General features: G+C 43.3%; 1 protein-coding gene across 3 annotated transcripts in view; it reads left to right on the forward strand.

Annotated features, from left to right (window-relative positions):
- Positions 1–19,992, forward strand: part of large2 (LARGE xylosyl- and glucuronyltransferase 2) — a 62,957-nt gene that overhangs the window by 27,011 nt on the left and 15,954 nt on the right. The window contains exons 1-3 of one of the 3 annotated variants that reach the window (XM_003214633.4): positions 3,131–3,335; positions 15,915–16,072; positions 17,716–17,972. In XM_003214633.4, the coding sequence (XP_003214681.1) occupies positions 15,973–16,072; positions 17,716–17,972 (357 nt within the window). In that variant the 5' untranslated portion in view covers positions 3,131–3,335; positions 15,915–15,972. Of the gene's footprint in view, positions 1–3,130; positions 3,336–15,914; positions 16,073–17,715; positions 17,973–19,992 lie in introns of those variants that run through there. The other 2 variants (XM_008105612.3, XM_008105604.2) reach the window with 2 other exon arrangements.

Consider the following 19,992-nt stretch of genomic DNA (forward strand, 5'->3'; position numbering starts at 1 on the left):
ATTAATAGATCTGTAACTATTCTGTGTTGAGATGGGGTTATAGCTGAGCATCCTCATGCCTACACATGGTGACCGCTAGTTTTCTTATGTGTGGTTCCTGCAAAGCTCACATTTTGTGCTGACACAGGTATTCTCAAAAGGATATAGGGTATCAAGGTGTTGGACTGGATGACCCTTGTGGTCTCTTCCAACTCTGAGTTTATGAGTCTTGACAAGAGGGGGTAAATCCAAACATTTCCCATCCAGTGCAAGCCTTGCATTCTACGCATTTGTCCCCTCCCACATTTAAATGTTTAACTACACATTCAATTATATTGTTTATGAAATGATTCCATTTGCTCCACAATGGCATTAGGAGCATGCACTGGCCTGAATCCAGTTGGTAGTCAGGCTGTATTAATTTAGAGTGTAGTTGCGCCCTGGAAGACCAAGGCTTCGAATCCCCTTCCGGTCACTGACTGACCTTGGGCAAGTCACTCTCTCTCAGTCTCAGAAGGAGACAAAAGTCCCTCTGAACCAATTCTGCCATCAAAGTACTGTGATAAATTTAAGTCTGAAATGAATGGAGCTGCAATCTCTTGTTTTATATCACCCTTAAATCCTTCCGATCCAGCCTGAAAACATGGATTTTTAAATAGGCTTTTGACCTTGAGTAGGCCGAAATGAACCCAAATAAGGTTGACACTCTGGCACTTTAGTTGTGAATTGATGGCAGCTAGTTTTATCTACAGATGTACTGTGTTTTTAAAATTGTGGTATTTTGATTTTATGTTATATGTGTTGAATGTGGTTGTTATAATTTTATATGAGCCCCCAATGGTGCAGTAGCTAAAACTGCTGAGCTGCCGAACTTTTGAGGAGTGGAGTGAGCTGCTGTTGTTAGCCCCAGCTTCTCCCAACCTAACAGATCAAAAACATGCAAATGTGAGTAGATCAATAGGTAACGCTCCAGTGGGAAGGTAACGGTGTTCCATGCAGTCATGCCGGCCACATGACCTTGGAGTTGTCTACGGACAATGCTGGCTCTTCGGCTTAGAAATGGAGATGAGCACCAACCCCCAGAGACGGACACGACTAGATGTAATGTCAGGAGTAAACCTTTACCTTTACATGTATCATTTTATATTATATGCTGCACCCTAGAGTGCCTTTGTAAGCTGCCCTGAGTCCCTTCGGGGAGATGGTGGCAGAACATAAATAAAGTTTATCATCATCATTATTATTATATAATTTTGTATTTCTCATAATTTGGGGGTTTGATTTCTCGATATCAGGCACACCACAACAAGAACGCCTCTCTCTTCAGAAGAGTGTTTCTTTTCAGTGTTTACTATCTGATGGTTAAGGGGTGCCACTGGTTTTTGTTGAAGTGGGGAGGCCCTTGGGCAGAATTTGTGCTCCAAAGGGGGCCACTCTGTGAGACTCGCTCAGGGCTTCTCTTCCTCTTCCTCTTCCTTGTGATGGAAATATATAGTAGCCGCAGGGCAGACTTTTTGGCTGCATCTTGGGCGCGCAGAGGCCTGCTCCCTAGCAGGCAGGCCTCCACTTGTCGAACCAGCCAGGTTTCATCTTTGCTGCATGGTGGCTCCCTCAGCATCCCTTGGGGGCCAGGATATTTTCTTGGTAGGCCTTAAAGGAACTCCTTTCCTATTCCTTCCAGGAACGAAGAAGAGAGAAGCAGCTGCAGGTAGGTGGAGGCCCCCAGCCTCTGCATAGCTGGCATTCCAGCGGAGGCCTTTTTCCCAATTCCCGGGTTAAACCTTCTTGCCCCCTCAGGTCTTTCCTCCTCAAGGGCAGCAGAGAGTGTGCTTGGCTCATGTTGTCCTCTGGTTGTCTTATGTGTGTGAGTTTTCCAGGCTATATGGCCAAGTTCCAGAAGCATTCTCTCCTGAAGTTTCTCCCACATCAGGCATCCTCAGAGGTTGTGAGTTCTGTTGGAAACTAGGCAAGTGGGGTTTATATAACTGTGGAAAGTCCAGGGTGGGAGAAAGAACTCTTGTCTGTTGGGGACAAGTGTGAATGCTGCAATTAATCACCTTGATTGGCATTAAAAAGACTTGCAGCTTCAAATCCTGGCTTATTCCTGCCTGGGGGAAATCCTTTGTTTGGAGGTGTTAGCTGGCCCTGATTGCTTCATGGCTGGAAATCCCCTGTTTTCCAAGTGTTGTTTTTTATTAACTGTCCTGATTTTAGAGTTTTTAAAAATACTGGTAGCCAGATTTTGTTCATTTTCATGGTTTCCTGCTTTCTGTTGAAACTTTTCGTGTGCTTGTGGATTTCAATCAGAGAAATCAGCCATAGCAGAGCTCTTGATGAACCAACCTGGGCACAGTATTTTATTTGAGAACACAGAAATGTTGGACCACTCTAACAACCACCATGTCAGACTACACAGAGAAGCCACTGAAATCCACAAACGTGTGGACAATTTCAACAGAAAGGAGGAAAACCATAAAAATGAACAAAATCTGCCTACCAGTATTTAAAAACTCTAAAATCTGGACAGTAAATAAAGAACATTCCGAAAACGGGAATTCCAGACAGGAAGCAACCAAGGCCAGCTAACACCTCCCAACAAAAGATTCCCCCAGGCAGGAATCAGCCAGGCTTTGAAGCTGCAAGGCCATTCAGTGCTAATCAAGGTGGCCTATTGCAACATTCACACTTTCCACAAGCGGACAAGAGTTTTTTCTCCCACCCTTGGCATTCCACAGATATATAAACCGCACTTGCCGAGTTTCCAACAGACTTCACAACCTCTCAGGATGCCTGCCATGGATGTGGGCGAAACGTCAGGAGAGAATGCTTCTGGGACATGGCCATGCAGCCCGGAAAGCTCATAGCTGCCTTGTTTCTGCCGTGTGGTGAGCCTTTCTCAGAAACTTCGGCGAGGACGTGCCTTCCAGCACGGACCCGGGCTCCCTTTCTGCTCAATTAGGAGCCCAAAAGGTGCAGCCCGCAATTAAAGCCTCTCGCCTAATGAATGACCGCTCCCCCCTCCCCCTTGGGCGCAAATGGTTCGCCCCTCCTTTGGCAAGGGACAGTTCGGAGAGTCCCAAAGTTGCGGAAAGTGGGGGGCGGGGGGAGGAGAGAGAGGAGGAGGGCGGCCTCTTCAAGGTAGCGGGGGGCGGAGCAGGCGGATTCCCTCCGCGTTGGCCGCCGGTGTTCGGGCTCCGCGCCTGCCCGCTCCCACCTTTTTTTGTGGCGCCCCTTTTGTTCTCCTCCTTCCGGAGTGGGGAGGCTCCGGGGGACAAGAGAGGAAAGGGGCCAAAAGGGAGAAGCCGCGAAGGCCAGCAGTCGGGAAAAGGCGGCCGGCGAGAGAGAGGCGGCAGCAGGTACGAGGGGAGGCCTGAGCAGAGCTGCGGGGCTTGTTCTCCTGTGGATCGGAACACCCGCCTCTCCTGGCTGCCTTGGATCTATCTCTTGAAGTCTGTCTGTTCCTCACTGTCAGTTCCTCAAGGCTTTGGAGGGAGCGGCACACCATAGTTTCGGGAGGAGAGATATGGAAGGAACTATGTTTGGGGTGGGGGGGTGGGGTGGGGGGGCATAGGAGGGAAACCCGTAATGTTCGGTGCTGTGCGTGATCCACATCCCTACCTCAAATTGGTTGTCGAAGGCGTTCATGGCCGGAATCACTGGGTTGCTGTGGGTTTTCCGGACTGTATGGCTATGTCCCAGAAGCATTATCTCCTGATGTTTCACCCACATCTATGGCAGACATTCTCAGAAGTTTGGAGCCTCCGGTCCTAGGGGATAAAAGACTTGTGACTTGAAGGTTGGGTTGCTGACCCGAAGGCTGCCAAGTTCGAATCCCACCCGGGGATGAGCTCCCTCTATCAGCTCCAGCTCCATACGGGGACATGAGAGAAGCCTTCCACAAGGATGGTAAAACATCAAAAACATCCGGGCGTCCCCTGGGCAAAGTCCTTGCAGACGGCCAATTCTCTCACTCCAGAAGCAACTCCGGTTGCTCCTGACATGAAAAAAAAAATTCTTAGAAGTTGTGAGGTCTGTTGGAAACTAGGCAAGTGGGGTTTATATATCTGTGGAAAGAGGTCCAGGGTGGGAGAAAGAACTCTGGTCTGTTGGAGGCAAGTGCGAATGTTGCAATTGGCCACCTTGCTTAGCATTGAATAGCCTTGCAGTTTCAAAGCCTGGCTTTTTACTGCCTGGGGGAATCCTTTGTTGGGAGCTGTTAGCTGGCCCTGATTGTTTCATGTCTGGAATTCCCGTTTTCAGAGTGCTGTTCTTTATTTACTGTCCTGTCTCCTTTCTGTTAAAATTGTCCACATGTTTGTGGATTTCAGTGGCTTCTCTGTGTAGTCTGACATGGTGATGGTTAAAGTGGTCCAACATTTTTGTGTTCTCCGATAGTATGCTGTGTCCAGGTTGGTTCATCAAATGCTCTGCTATGGCTGACTTCTCTGGTTGGATTAATCTGCAGTGGCTTTCATGTTCACATTTGCCTCAGCAGACAAGAGTTGTTTCTCCCACTCTGGACTTTCCACAGATATATAAACCCCACTTGCCTAGTTCCCGACACCTCATAACCTCTGAGGATGCCTGCCATAGATGTGGGCAAAGCATCATGAAAGAATGCTTCTGGAACTTGGCCGTACAGCCCTGGAAAACTCACAGCAATCTGGTTCTAGGATTGTCTATGTAATTACCTGCACAGCGAAACCACTTGTTTCAGTGCTGGTTTGAAACTGCATTAAATGGTCAGTGTGGATGTGCCCTGATCAGGCGGTGCCTCAAACTCGAGGTACCAGTGCCCCCAAAATATGCTTCCTTTTGCCCCGTTTTTGTGGGGAGCTTGTTGTCATCTCAGTTTGAAGCCCGCCTTGAACCACATGAATGGTTAGTGTAGACAGGGCTCCAGTCTGGCCAGGTGACGCTCAAAGCCAGAAGACTAGGGTGCCTCTCGACAATGTAGAATGAATACAGTTTGACACCACTTCCACTGCCATGGCTTAATGCTGGGAGTTGTAGTGTGGCAAGGCACCAGCGCTTTTTGGCCAGGAAGGCTACAGATCTTGTAAAGCAGTGGTTCCCAACCTTTGGGCCCCCAGGTGTTTTGGACTTCAACTCCCAGAAATCTCAGCCAGTTTACCAGCTATTTGGAGTTGAGGGCTCTGAAGTCCAAAAACCTGTAAGTGCAAATGTTGGGAACCACTGTTGTAAAAAAAAAAACTTCCAGCTTCCATGATTCCAGAGCATTGAGCTGTGGCAGTTCAAATGGTGTCCACCTGCATTAATTTTGATCCACGCTTAGGCCTTTCCTGTCTCTTCCCTTTGCCTAAGTAATTATGCAGTTGCTGTTCAAGCGAGACCTTCTTTCCAGGGCCTGTGACGAAAAGTATGTCCTTGTTTATTTTGTTGGCGCTGCTTCCTAGCCGCCTGAAGGACACCTTGCTCCAAAGCCCTGGGAAGGACCCACTGGTGACCCTTGGGAGCTCAGGTGATGCAGGGACCAGGCAGACACTACTTTGAAAGAAATACTGTGTCCTCAGCCAGAGGAATTTGCCGGCTCTGAATGGAGGAGACCCGAAAGAGTCCAGCTCCTTTGGCCCCGCCTCCACTCCCCAAACTTTCTCAATGCAAGTTACTCATTACAAGGTGCCTGTTAACTGCTTGGTTGCATGGGGCTTCTCCCCCTTTTGTTCTTGTAAGTTTCTTCTTTAAAGTGCCCTAAATCATAACCCACTATTGTCACCTGAGGATTTGCAAAGACTGTCCCAAAAAGAGATGGTAGTTTGGTGAGCAAAGCTTGGATGAGCATATTTTTTACAAAACTGTCGTCATGTTGTTGTAGGATTTCACGGCCGGAATCGCTGGGCTGCTGTGAATTTTCTAGGCTGTATGGCCATGTTTCAGAAGCCTTATCTCTTGTTTCACTCACATCTATGGCAGGCATCCTCAAAGGTTGTGAGATCTGTTAGAAACTAGGCAAGTGGGGTTTATGTATCTGTGGAATATCCAAGGTGGGAAAAAGAACTCTTGTCTGCCCGAGGCAAGTGTGAATGTTGCAGTTGGTCAACTTGATTGGCATTGAAAAGCCTTGCATCTTCCAAGGCCTGGCTGATTTCCTGCCTGGGGGAATCCTTTGTTGGGAGGTGTTAACTGATCCTGATTGTTTATTGCCTGCAATTCCTCTGTTTTCAGAGTGTTGTTCTTTATTTACTATCCTGATTTTAGAGTTTTTAAAATATCGGCAGCCAGATTTTATTCATTTTTATGGTTTCGTCCTTTCTGTTGAAATTGTTCACATGCTTGTGGATTTCAGTGGCTGCTCTGCGTTGTCTGACATGGTGGTTGTTAGAATGATCCAACATTTCTGTATTCTCAAATAATATACTGTGTCCAAGTTGGTTCATCAAGTGCTGTGCTATGAGTGACTTCTCTAGTTGAGTTAGTCTGCAGTGCCTTTACTATTCCTTGATTCTTGTTTTAACATTGCGTTTGGTAGTTGCTATGTAGACAAAAGATTCCCCCAGGCAGGAATGAGCCATGCCTTGAAGCTACAAGGCTTTTCAATGCTAATCACGGTGATTAATTGCAACATTCAAACTTCCCTCCAACAGACAAGAGTTCTTTCTCCCACCCTGGGCCTTCTTTGTGTAGTTTCTATTATACCTCAAAGCCTCTGAGGATGCCTGCTATAGATGTGGGCGAAACATCAGGAGAGAATGCTTCTGGAACGTGGCCATACAGCCCAGAAAACTCACAGCAACCCAGTGATTCCGGCCATGAAAGCCTTCAACAGCCAGTAGTCTGTTAGGAATTGTGGGAGTTGAAGTCCAAAACTCCTGGGGAACTGAAATTTGCCCATGCCTGTCTTTTGGTGACGTTCCCCATTAATTCATTGTCTCAGTCCCCAAAATATACGTTTTATGAGTTCTGAGCACAAGATGTTGGGTGCTCAGGTAGTTGGTCCATTCTAATAGGGCTGTAGCTCCTTTAATTGTTTTTCATGTTTTGGGGATGTGTGTGCATCTGTATTTGGGCATGACTGGGGAGACTACAGGAAAGGGTTGCAGTTGTCACAATGAATCAGTCACCTGCTGTTTGATGGGCTTCATTATTTGCTTGAAGGGCAGCTCTGCATGTCCCTTACAGAGGCATTGGTACAAAGTGGAAAGCAGTAGTTCCCTGGCCTACAAACTTTTTGCCCTGTTTTCTCTCCCTCTATCCACCTCAATGCATGCAGCCCCAAGGGTCTTCTTTCTGCCCTCCCCCACACACCAACAACATAAAAAACCTTTGCAAAATGGTCATATGATGTTCCTGTAGGTATAAGAGTTTGTAGTGTTTGGAGGGCTGGGAAAAGCTCACCGAACAAATCAAAACAAAAAGTATATGTCTGATCTCAGTTTTGTTTGTTTGACCTTTTAATGCCCCCCTCCAGGGCAGACTGCAACAGGTGGTTGTGTGTGTGTGTGTGTGTGTGTGTGTGTGTGTGTGTGTGAAAGTCTGGTTTCCAATCCTTCCAAAGGTGCTCTCAAAGTAAGGGATCAAGGAATTATTTGCATACCAATAGGCCGCAGGGCTCTGAATGTTAGTAATTCAGGCCTCTTCTGTCAAATTATTAAATGGGAGGCCGTTGCACAGTTCGTTAGGCAGAAATGTATATTGAGTGTATTGTCACCTGTGTAGCAGTACCAGCAAAGGAATGATGCAAACATTAACAAGGAAAACATAAATGGAATTTGAATAGCCACAATTTATTTACTTTATTTTCCCACCCTTCTCCCAGTGTAGGGACTCATAACAATATAATGAAAATGTTAAAAAGAATTCTATATAACAAGATGCCACATATAAGGGAAGCAGAAAAGAAGATTCACAATCTATATATATAAAAGGGTAATGAAATGTCGGCCTAGGACAAAACAACAAAACTACACATCCCAGAAACACTAAACTTGGCAGCACAACCCCTCATCCATGCCTCTACGTCCATACAACAAAAAGCTCCAGCTACTCCAGAAAACGGCCAGGCTTTGAGACTGCAAGGCTATTCACTGCTATTCCACCTGCCCAACAAAGGATTCCCATAAACCACAGCAACGCGTGGCCGGGCAAAGCTAGTGTATAATATAGCAGGGAGAAGAACTTAATTGAACAACTCGAGCAAGAAGAAAAACATTGGAAATCTGATTATGCAAAGGACTCAACTGGTTGTTTCTAATTTCCTGTGGTACAGTTTATGGAAATTAGTCTTCAATCCACAAAAATATACTAACTCCACTCCAAACTCACTCCAGTCCACAAGAACAACAAAGCTATTCACAGTGGCATGTGCTATGGAATATAGCCTTTAGACCTGCAGAGCAGTTACATGGATGGGTAAACATTAAAACATTAGGCCCTTCCCACCAGTTACTCTTCCCACCAGTAACTCTTTCCCTAAATGTTTACATGCTCATTTGCCTTTTACAACTAGGCATATAAATGCCCCACCATGGTAAAAGCACAGAAACGTGGGTCCTTAGCCTTCCTAATGTAAAATACATTATATGTGTTAAAGGTACTTTTATTTAGTTGAGTTTCTGCAAATGGCTCTGTTGTTCATGTGACGTACCCATTGGCAGGCTTCTGGATGCGATGTACTTCTGAGCAAGAACCTCTTTTGTAAAGGATCCCAACACACTGACGGGATGCTATAATGGTGTGATCGTTGGATTAAGATTCTGGGAGATTGAGGTTCAAGTCCCTGTTCAGCCAGGGAAACCCACTGGGTGATCACACTTTCTCAGCATCTACGAAGGTAAAGGCAACACTTTTTCAAATAAATCTTGCCAAGAAAACCCTAGGATAGAGCCACCATAAGTTAGAACCCACTAGAAGTCACATAGCAACACTTAACATTGGTAAATCTTGCTCATTCTTATCTGTTAGCATTGATCCGGCCGTGGGGAATTTTTCCTGGATCACAGCTGTGGGATTAGGATGGAAGGCCTTCACCGACATTCTATGGCAGTCTTGGGAGTCTGCTCTTCTGTGTACTGAAATGCTACGGATTTATAGCCCACCCACACTCAGTCACTTGTGATGAGAGATGTTTGCTGCATGAGCTGGACGTGTAGGAGGCACTTCTCATTTGCCTTGGAATCTGGAATGCACTGAGTGAACTAGCAAGAAACTAAAAATCCCACCTTGATCCTTTGAGATTATAATCAGAATCAAACTGAAGTTGTTCACACCAGTTGCATTCTTTTTGTGGGTTTAGCATATTTATCACTATTGGTATGTGGATATGTTTACACAATCAAATATCACTGGTAAGCTTGCTAGCAGGCAAAATCTCAGCACTTAATTTTCAAGGCAGAACCTCTTTGCAACCTCTCCTTTTCCTCACAGTCATGATAGCTATATACTTTTAACTACAGTGGGCTTTGGTATCCATTGGGGTTTAGTTCCACTTCATCCCTTCGATACCAAATTGGATGCTGAAGCCCCATCATATGTAATAGTGTAGGGGAATGGTGTCGCTTATTTAAAGGACAAAAATCGAGGTGTGATTCTTGGGGTTCTTTTTAATACTTTAAAGCCATAAATGGTTGAATCTGTGGATACAGATGACCAATTATATGTCTTTTACCATTCTATTTTGAATTACGACCTGTATCAAGGCCTGCATAAAGAATTTGCAGTCTTCTGTGAAATGATCGATGGAGTCCATATCCTGCGTATAGAAGGGCTAATTAAGGCAAACAATCTTGACCTGTCTTTTTAAATGACATCTTAATATGATGTTAGCAGATTTACATTCAGGGTCTATGCTTTATTACATTTACATGTTGAAGGGAAAGGCTTGTCCTAGGTGGTCTTATCTCAGATATTTGTCTATTATCTGTGGTCGTCCCAGCCACTGAAAAGCTTTCCAAAGAAGTCTGGACTGTCTGGGAACATGACTTTGATATGACCAGCATTTTCATGAGAGGCTCTTACTATTCTGTTGCCTGGATGGCACAGAATTTTGAAAAGCTAGTATTGTAGAGCTGTCTACTTAATTAGTTTGAAATGATGGCTGTGTTGGCTGGAGTATCTAGGAAAGAAGTAACTTTTCCAGGTGTTGGGATGATAAGGGTTATGTCAGCTATGCTGCTGGTCATGATTTAGCCTACAAATCCTATTTTATGGTTTCTGGTTCTGTACATGTAGAGGTGAAAACAGCCTTTAAATAATGCAGACGACAGTGAAACTTGATGGGCTAAGTGTATTGGTGCTTTTTTGGGAGATGCACACTCTTGTTTCCAGGTTCTCGTATTGATGAGAGTATTTTTGCAAATATAGATTTACAGGGCTTGTACTTGGTTCTGTAGAAGCCTTAGGAGGACTCAGTAATTCAGTTTGAGAATGCAACTTTTCCAGTTCCTTGTTGTCTTTAAACACTAGTACTTATGGGTTCTAGTCCCAGATCTTTTTGCAGAGTTTTGATTCTGCCCATATTGTCCCCCCCCCCTTTTAAGAAGAGAGGGGATAGGCTTCAAAAGCTCTTTGCCTTTCCCTATTTTGCATATGTGCAAAGAAAACAAGATGTGGAAACCACAAGAGACCATCTAGGAGGTGATTTCTTTAGGGACACATGATGCTAATAGGGAGGTGCAGATGTTGTTGCTTTTACACTCTAGTGGTACGGAAATGTGGAAAACTGGGGGGAAGTAGTCAAGAACCATGTTTTCCACCTGGTTTAACTGCTGACCCTTCAACCTAAATGGAGCCGCTGACTGGCTGGTAATTGCCTGATGGATCTCTGAGGAATGCAGCAAGCACACTGGAAGCCAGGAGGCTTAAAGATTAGCTTTATGAGCAGCGGGATGCTAAGCTGGAAAATTCATATGAGAAACTCATGCTTCCCTCTAATACTTACCAGTCTCCAGAGAAAGGAGTCAAAGGCAGACACTTGATTGGTGTGTTTGGTAAAATTGGTTTTTGGAAACGAGCTCCCAGGATCCCTCTGTTGTTAGATGGTTCCCATTATGCAATTCCTTTAGCGGGATGGACAACTGCATTTAAGGGGTAATACCCACCTGTCTCCAAAAGCCGCTCTGGTGTATTGGTGGCAGAGCCGGCCCTAGGTATATTTCAAGTGTAGGCGAACAGAATTTTGGAGCCCCCCCCCCAAACCAATCACTGAAAAATAAAGGAGTTGGATAAGCCAAAATGTTGGATAATAAGGAGGGATTAAGGAAAAGCCTATTAAACATCAAATTACATTAAGATTTTACAAATTAAGCATCAAAGCATCATGTTTTACAACAAATCAACAGAAAAAGCAGTCTCGACTGCGCCCCCGTATGTTTTGCGCCCGAAGCGACTGCTTAATTCGCCTCATTGTTGGACCGGCTCTGGTTGGTGGCAAGCCAGAAGAGATACCATATCACTTCTTAGTTCTTCTTAGAACCAATTTCTTTTGCCCTTTTTAGATCTTGGTGGAGTGGGGATGGCTAAAATAAACAATAAAACAATTTCTGGATGTTTTATTGTGTTTGCAGCAATTTGGGACAAGCATCCAATTCTGGGGGCAAAGGGGAAATTTGTAAGTGATTTGGAAGTGCCTTCAAGATCACCACAAAAATAGGGATGGGATCAACATAGAGATCATGGAACAGACCTTTCTAAACTTTACCTTAATTTTGCTCCACCCCAGACAGCTGCCTTACTTCTAGTCACAGTAGACATGCCTACATATATGAACTGGAGAAAATGTGACTGTTTATTTAATGTATTTTTAATCTTCTCTTGAATTTTTCTCAGAATGCTGGTAGATTTTTTTAAGCAGCAGCTGCTTTCAGGCTGATGATCTAAAAGATATAATTTAAAGGGAAAGGGGTATGGGTGGGAAGAGGAAGAAACAACTCTGGCACCAATTCCGACTGTAGGTTTTATAATGAGTAGCTGGGATGGAAACAATCTGAAATAGCCTGGTAAAATGAATGCCTCTGATGACACTTGAGGGAGAGCCAAAGTCAGCCAATCTCTCTCAGCAGGATAGATACATTAACCTTAGTCCCCTTTTCTTCTGCTACTTCAGCCTGGTTGACCTTACGCAACACCCCTATTGTCAGATCAGTGGAGATGAAGTTGCCAAGTCAGGGGTGGAGAACCCTTTTGTTGTGAAGCACTGCTAACCCACACAAAGAGTCAACCTCATTGTGATAAGGCCAGAGCTGAAAGTGTCTGAAATTAGTAGTATTTCAGGTTTGTATAGTGTGATCTTTGTCACCCTTTGTTTGAGTACTGCACCATCTGTCCCTCCATGTCACATTAGGTGGAGGACTGCATATGGCAGTGGCCAAACATTTCCAAGCCTAACCGAGGGCCTCACAAAATGACCAGATGCTGTGCATTTGAGATACTGGCTTAATCAGTAGATTGCCTCAACCATTTTTAGACAATACAGATTCCATTAATTAATTAGCAGAGACCTATTTTAACTGATGGGTAGTTTTTAATGTGTACATCTGGATGTTGAGGATACAGAATTTAGAATAGTTTTATTTGGAATTGTATCTTTGAAGGGCAGATTCTGAAACAACACCAAGATTATGCTTGGGAACTTTGAAATCTTTGCCGCTTAGATAGGTGGCTTCACTGTTTCCCACAAAAGACAATGTATTTCTTGGAATATTTATATGCAAGTGTTTTACACAGGCAGGGAATACCAAAACAGTTACAATATATGAAATAAATATATGAAAAATCACACAGGGGATATGAAAGCCAAATTAAAATGTCTTTCCTTTCTCCCTGTAGTATTTTCTTTACTTTCTATGTCTTGTTTTCAATTTTATTTAATGTTTCATTCATCTGAGAAAATGTAAATGTAATAATAAACATTTAAGCCCCCCAAATGTGGTTTTTATGCAGGAATGTATACTCGTATAAAGTACTTCTTATCACTGAAGGAAACTACTGGTTTTTGAACCCTTGAAGCGTAATTGTTCCCTTTAAGGACTGTGTCCTTGTTTGTAGCTCCAATGTGGCAGGAAGGAGGCGGACTCTTTTCAAATTTGGAACAGTGAAGCATGGCTTCTTGACCCAGTGCCAGTACTGCTCATGACATTAGGCATATGCCAGCGCATCAAATGCATGGGGAATTTTGCTGGGTGGGTTTCAGATGTCATGGCTCAGTAATACATCAACACTTGTTTGAAGCGTAACCAACTTGTGGCACAGCAAATCTTGCAAGGTCCAGTTCCTTGGGGGGAAACTTGGAGTGAAAGCTGCCTGGAGGAAGTTTTCCTCATGGAGAACTAGCTGTTTAAATGCCACAGCACTATCCTTTTCCCCATTGCTGATTTAAGCAGTGAAGCAAAGAGTTCTACAACCTCTGCTTTTTTAGCTTTGAGTTTCCTTCTGTTTGCCATCATTACAGTTCTAGGAGTCTCTTCAGTGTGTCCATGGGGCAATTTATTTGTCTTTTGGTGATGTAATGTGGGATTAGGGCCTCTATCAGCCAAGTAATAATAAATAATATAAATAAAACTTTATTTATATCCCACCACCATCTCCTCGGAGGGACTCAGGGTGGCTCACAAAGGCACTCAATAGTGCAACAACACATAGAATACAACAAAGTATATTAGCATATAAAACAATAACAATATAAGTCTACGTGGCAATTTTACATAAAACATCATATAAAACCCCTACTTATTTAAAAGATTTAATAAAATGCAGCAGAGGCTGCAGATAAAAGTAGGGTAAATTCAATGTCAGTCCCATAAAGTGCTTAAGTGAAATGAATCAGTAGATCCTCGAGATTAGCAATTAAAGTTCTAATCAAACTCATTGACCTGTTTAAAGAACCATGTTTTCAGGTTTGTCTGAAAAACTTGGAGAGTGGAGGCAAGCCCAATCTTTCTAGGCAGAGCATTCTAGGGCCACCACCAAGAAGGCCCTCTCTCTCATCTCTACCAACCGTGCTTGAGAAGGAGGTGGGACTGAGAGGAGGGCCTCCCCGGCAGATATTAAGGCTTGTGCCAGTTCATAGAAGGAGATTCAGTCTTGAAGATAGGTTAGACCCGAACCGTATAGGGCTTTGTAAGCAATAACCTGCACTTTGAATTGGGCCTGGAAACTTGTTGGCATCCAGTACAGCTGCTTTATTAGGGCCGTTCTAAGTCCCCTATAGCTAGCTCCAGTTAGTAATCTGGCTGCCGACCTTTGCACTAACTGCAGTTTCCGAGCCGTCTTTGAAGCAGCCCCACGTAGAGTAATCCATTCTAGATGTAACTAAGGTGTGGACCACCATGTCCAAGTCAGGCTTTTTGAGGTACAGTCACAGCTTCCTTGGAATGGGGTGGAAAAGAGTAGTAGGGTTGCGTGTCATCTGTGTAGAGATGACACCCAACTCCAAAACTCCGGATGACCTCACCCAATGGTTTCATGTAAATGTTGAAAAGCATGGGGAAAATAATAGAACCTTGTGGGACTCCACAGGTCAATGGCCAGGGGTCCAAGCAGGTATCCCCAGCATCACCATCTGGGTACAATCCTCCAGGAAGGAGTGGAGCCACTGTAGAGCAGTGCCCCCAAGACCCATTCCAGAGACTTAGAAACTGACTTAGAAGGATACCATGGTCAATGGTATTGAAAGTAGATGACTATAACCTGAAGTGCCTGCTGTGTCCTTCTACAGCAGTAGGTTGTGCACTGCAGTTGCATGCTTAAACCCAGAAAAGAGCCACCAGGATGTCTTATAGTCTAATGACATGAAAGAAAATGCCTGCAGAACAACAGGCATTTCCTTGTTCAGTGCCCTTGACTTTGGGCATCTCTTTATATCTTCCTTTCTGGAAAGCTCCAGACGTTAATCTGTATATGCTATATGGAGCATTTTTTCTGAACATTGAAAACAATCCTAACATTGAAAACAGTTCCTCAGTTCTTACTGCATTAAGATCTTGGTTGAAATTATAAACAATCACCCATTTTGGGACAAGCCTGGTATAAAACTCCAGCTATCCATGATCTATGTTGTTACTCTAGAACTGTTTTAACACTGTTATAGTCCAGAAGTTCCTGGCAGAATTATTATGTGTCATCTTCAAACAAACAGTGTATCAGGTAATCCAGGCCTGATGTTCCTGATTTTTGGGGTGGAAGTCCCTCTTCAGAAGGGAAGACACACTACCTAGTGATAACAGGTTGCCTCTGCCCAGAGTAGAAATATTGTGTAAAGTGAATTTGGAGGATGTGATTTTCCTCCTGACTCTTGAGAAGAAGCCATGGCTTTTCACGGAATTGACAATAAACAACAACAACAACATGTAAGTGCATAAGTACCATTTTTTTCTCCTGCAAGTATGAACACTCTTTGGTGTGCATTATTTTTAGCAATATATCTTTAAAATTGAGTATTTCTCTCCCATATGAGCATTTGCAATGTCATTTCTTTAGGGCAGGTAAAAATTGCATGGTTCAGCTATTTTTAAAGATATTTCATGTTCAGATGCTTAGCTGAGATTTCCTCAATAATTTGCTTGAAAACAGTTGTAAATAATCAACAACCATGACAAGGAAGTTGAGAGCTGAGAGAGGAGTCTAGCTGATTTTCTTTTCTACTCACTGGTTAGTGAGGTCAAAGGATGATTGCTGGGAATTTCATAAATATGATTGGCAGATTGCTGTTAGCAGTCTTTATACTGGCATGAAGTAAGGTATTCCATTACCTTGTTGGCTATTTGGAGAGTGAATGAGATCCTTAATATCCAGAAGGGCTTAAGCCTGAAATCAGGAAGTGGTGTGGGTGCTGTCATGAGTTTAGAATGTATTGAATGGGTCACTCCTTTGCTCCTTGGGCATTTTCAGGTCTGGTTAGCTGAGTCCAGTAAAGTGTTGCAGGTACATCTGGGGGAATCAAGGTGCCAGTAACCTCACTCCCTGTTCACTTTCTCTTGCAGGTTGTAGGATGCTGGTGCCAGTAAGATTAGGCCTGCCCACGTGACCTTTGCTACCATCATGCTGTGCCCATGGCGGGTGAAGCTGAAGATACTACTTGCCACAGTCACGCTGGTCTTCCTCATCTCATGGCTCTACCTCTTTATGGGTAATTTGGATCGTGAGTGAGAACAAGATTGATCCATTGCCTTGCAGGAGGTGCAGCAATTCTGTATGGAAAGGGAGTTGGCTTTTGATAATGTGGGCACCCCCGAGTAGTTCCCATGATTTATCACATTGGTTGAATTGTGATGAGCATTGCTGATAGGAGAGAAACTTCTGTGCTATAATCCCACAGTGGTAGATAGGCAAGAAAATCCCTAGGTTTCCAAACATTGACTTAAAAATCCAATTGTCCAACTGCAATATACCCATTAAATAAAAGTGATCTATAGAGGAATGATCCATTATTTAACACAGTGGTTCTCAACCTGGGGTCCCAAGATGTTTTTGGCCTACAACTCCCAGAAATCCCAGCCAATTTACCAGATGTTAGGATTTCTGGGAGTTGAAGACCAAAAACATCTGGGGACCCCAGGTTGAGAACCACTGATTTAACAGCTGATTCAGTGGGTCTGTTCTAATTGAGAGTAACCATTGAATTTAAGTCATTATTTACATTGGTTTGCTACTCAAGTATAATATGGTAGCAAAGTTATGAATGGCAATGTTAGAGGCAGAGCTGTTCTCCCTGCTATTTCTCCCTGGAGCTGTTCTCCATTCTCCCTGGCATTTCTAGTTCTTATGTGTGTCAATTAGTTACATAAAATATAAAATGCTGGATTCAGAGATTTATCTTATCTGCCATTTTGTCCATAAATGAACAAGAACATCCACAAGCAGGACACGGATACAACCCTACCATCCCGCTTGTATTTTCCATCAACCAGTCTTAATAAGAATAATACCTTTGGTACCTAGGGTAACAGTGATCATCACATGCAACCACTGATTGTCTTATCCTCCATGTATGTGTCTAATCACTTCTTAAAAGCCATGGACATCACTGCACTTTCTGGTAGAAAACTCTTTAATGTGCTCTGAAAAAAAGTACTTAACTTACTATTCATTTTAAATTTCCCTTTATTCAGTTTCATTAGAAAAAAAATCTTATCTACCGTCTTCACACTGTGCATAATTTTGTATTCCATGATCATATGTATGTCCCCTTTAATTTCCCCCATAAGCTAACAAACCCCAAATGTTCTAACCTTTATTTGTAGAAAACTTGCTCCAAGCCCTTGATCATTTTGGTTGCCCTTTGTACACCTTTTCTGGCATTATTGAGTATTCTGTTTCATATCTATCCTCTGGAGGAGCATCAAGCACTTTTGTTTTATAACATTCAAGAAACTGTTCAACACAAAGGCCTTCTGACTAAAGAGAAGGGTAATTGCCTAAAGAGAACGATAATCATTAAAGTAATGAAATGGGAATACATTAATTGCAAAGCAGTGAAAAAGGTTGGGAGAGTTTTTTCTTTGAGATGTTGAATTTTGCAACCTCTCTGTATAAGTATTGAACAAGAGTACAGTAAATATTCGTTTTTAGGTTTACCTACTTATTCTTTAAGCAAGAGACTCATTGATTATGAGTCTCTTGCTCTTTTATGTTTTGAATCCGCCTTGAGTCCCTCCGGAATATAAATCAAGTTTTATATTATTATTATTATTATTATTATTATTATTATTATTATTATTATTATTATTAGATTGCTTCAACCTCACCTTTCCCATGTTTATATTTTGATTATTCCTTCTATAGATGGATGTTCTCTTATGTTCCCTCCTTGCATTGGGGACCAATCGAGTCATTACTTTGACCGCGAGGCCTTGGTGTCCCAAGTGCGAAAAGTGGAAGAGGAAAACCAGCTTTTGAGGAGGCAATTGAGTCACTCGCAGGCCAAGGATGAGGTGATGGCTGAGACTGACAGTAACCAACAGGGGGCACAAGTGGTAGAGGACCAGGATGGAAGGAACTACACAGGCTGCGCCAAGCAGAGGATGGTTCAAAAGTGTGAGGTAACAGTGAACTCCAATTTATCCCTGGTGTACTAAATTGGGATTGGGGAGGCATGTGTGTGTGTGTGTTGTAGCCTCAAATCCCGAACCACCCAATTCCTAAAAACACTGGCCATGACTCAGTCAAGCTTGCTGCTGTACCAGCTGAATATGCCTGATCTCTTCTGATTTCAGAAGCTAGGCAGAGTCAGGTATGGTTAGTACATGGGTGGGAAGCCATCTCAGATTATCAGGGTAGAGCAAGGAAAGACTCTGCTTTGGAGATCTCTGCCAGTCAGAATTAACCATACTGATCTTAATGGATCAGTGATCTGACTCAGTAATAAGGCAGTGGGTTTCTGTGCTGCTTTCTGCTTTAGCTATTAGGAGTGTTGACTTGGCAATACAGAGTACGAAAGTGTGTTAGGATGTTTTGGTGCCCTTCCCTCCTCCAAGAAGATGTTTATATGCTCCCAGAGGTGGAGGCTTTCATAATCATGGGTGAATTATACTCGTGACTGAATATAATTGTCTTCCAAGGTAGAGGCTTGGCGGTGGACTTCTAAGTGTCTTTGAAGACCTATTTTGGATCCATATGGTCTTTCACAATGAGGACATAATTTTCCAAGTGGAAGGATCAGGGTTGGCTTGATGCGCCTTCCTCTTGACACCTTTCTCACTTTTGCCCTCCATATAAATGTAGCAAATAAATAAATAAATAAAATTAGTGCCTCTTCAAATTCCACAGCACTGTTGGTAACAGCTCGCCTCCAGTTAGAATGCTCAAGGGCCAGGACTTCCCAGTTCTTGTTGTTCATATCACATTTTTAAAAGTTAGATTTCAGCCCATCTTTAAAGCTCATTTGTTGTCCACTGACATTTCATTTTCCATTCTTGAGTTGAGAATAAAGTAACTGTTTTGGGAGACGGTTATTGGACATTCAGACAGCATGGCTAGCACAGCCAAGTTGATGGTGGGTAATCATCGTTTCAATGCTGGTGGTCCTTTCTTCTATACATACACACATATACACAGAAAGAGAAACTCTTACCTAGTTTGCTCCGGGGAAAAATCATTACATTGTGTAACACAATTTTTGTTCCTGGGTTATACATGCCATTTCTTAATTGATTCTATCATAAAATATGGGAAAAGTTTATTAAACTGCAAAAAAAAAAGTTTTTGCAAGACATTCTGCAGCACATTTTGCTACAGTTTTTTCAATGAATATATCTCAACCAATTCAACATAGTTTGTGACAGCCACAAAAATGAAATTTCTGGAGTATAACAACTACTTTCAAAGTAAGTACCACACAATTAAACAGAAATAACACTTAAACCAGGAACAGAAAAATTTTCAAATTTTGTTACGTAGTGTTACAGTGTTCCCTCATTACTTCACGGTTCGCTTTTCGCGGATTCACTGTTTAGTGGTTTTTCAATAAACTCTAAAATCTATATCTATATATCCATAATAAAAGTGAAAACCCATGTATGTGGCATGGGTGTCTGTTCACACAGACATCCTCCGGCGTCCACAAACAGGCTACAGTTCCCAGTGCTGAGGAGCCAGCAAGTCACTCTTTTCCACTGACATTGCGGTTACAGCGAGCACCATGAACATGTAGCCCAAACCCTTCCAATGTCCTTCCCAAACACTACGGCCCACTACCCAAGGAATGCTTTCATTTGGGAACCATTTCATCCTAGATTTTGCATTTTCCTCCACCACAGGCAGGCACCCCAGGGTTCTCCATGGCTGTGAAATTTGCATGACCCCACCTACTGCCCTTCCCTTTCAAATCTGTCTGCAGAACAAACACAGCACAACTACACTTCCTGGGGAGTTTGGGGGATTGACTCCACATGGTGGAAGTTGTAGTTCACCCTGCATCAAGTCAGAGCACGGTGACTCCTACTGGGGGATGTAGAGGAGTTGTAGTTCACCTACACCCAGAATGCTATGAACCCAAACAATGGTGGGTCTGAGCCAAACTTGCCATGCATACCCGATATGCCCAGATTTGAATACTGGTGG

Source organism: Anolis carolinensis, chromosome 1 (assembly GCF_035594765.1).
Source record: "Anolis carolinensis isolate JA03-04 chromosome 1, rAnoCar3.1.pri, whole genome shotgun sequence".
Classification (NCBI taxonomy): Eukaryota; Metazoa; Chordata; class Lepidosauria; order Squamata; family Dactyloidae; genus Anolis; species Anolis carolinensis.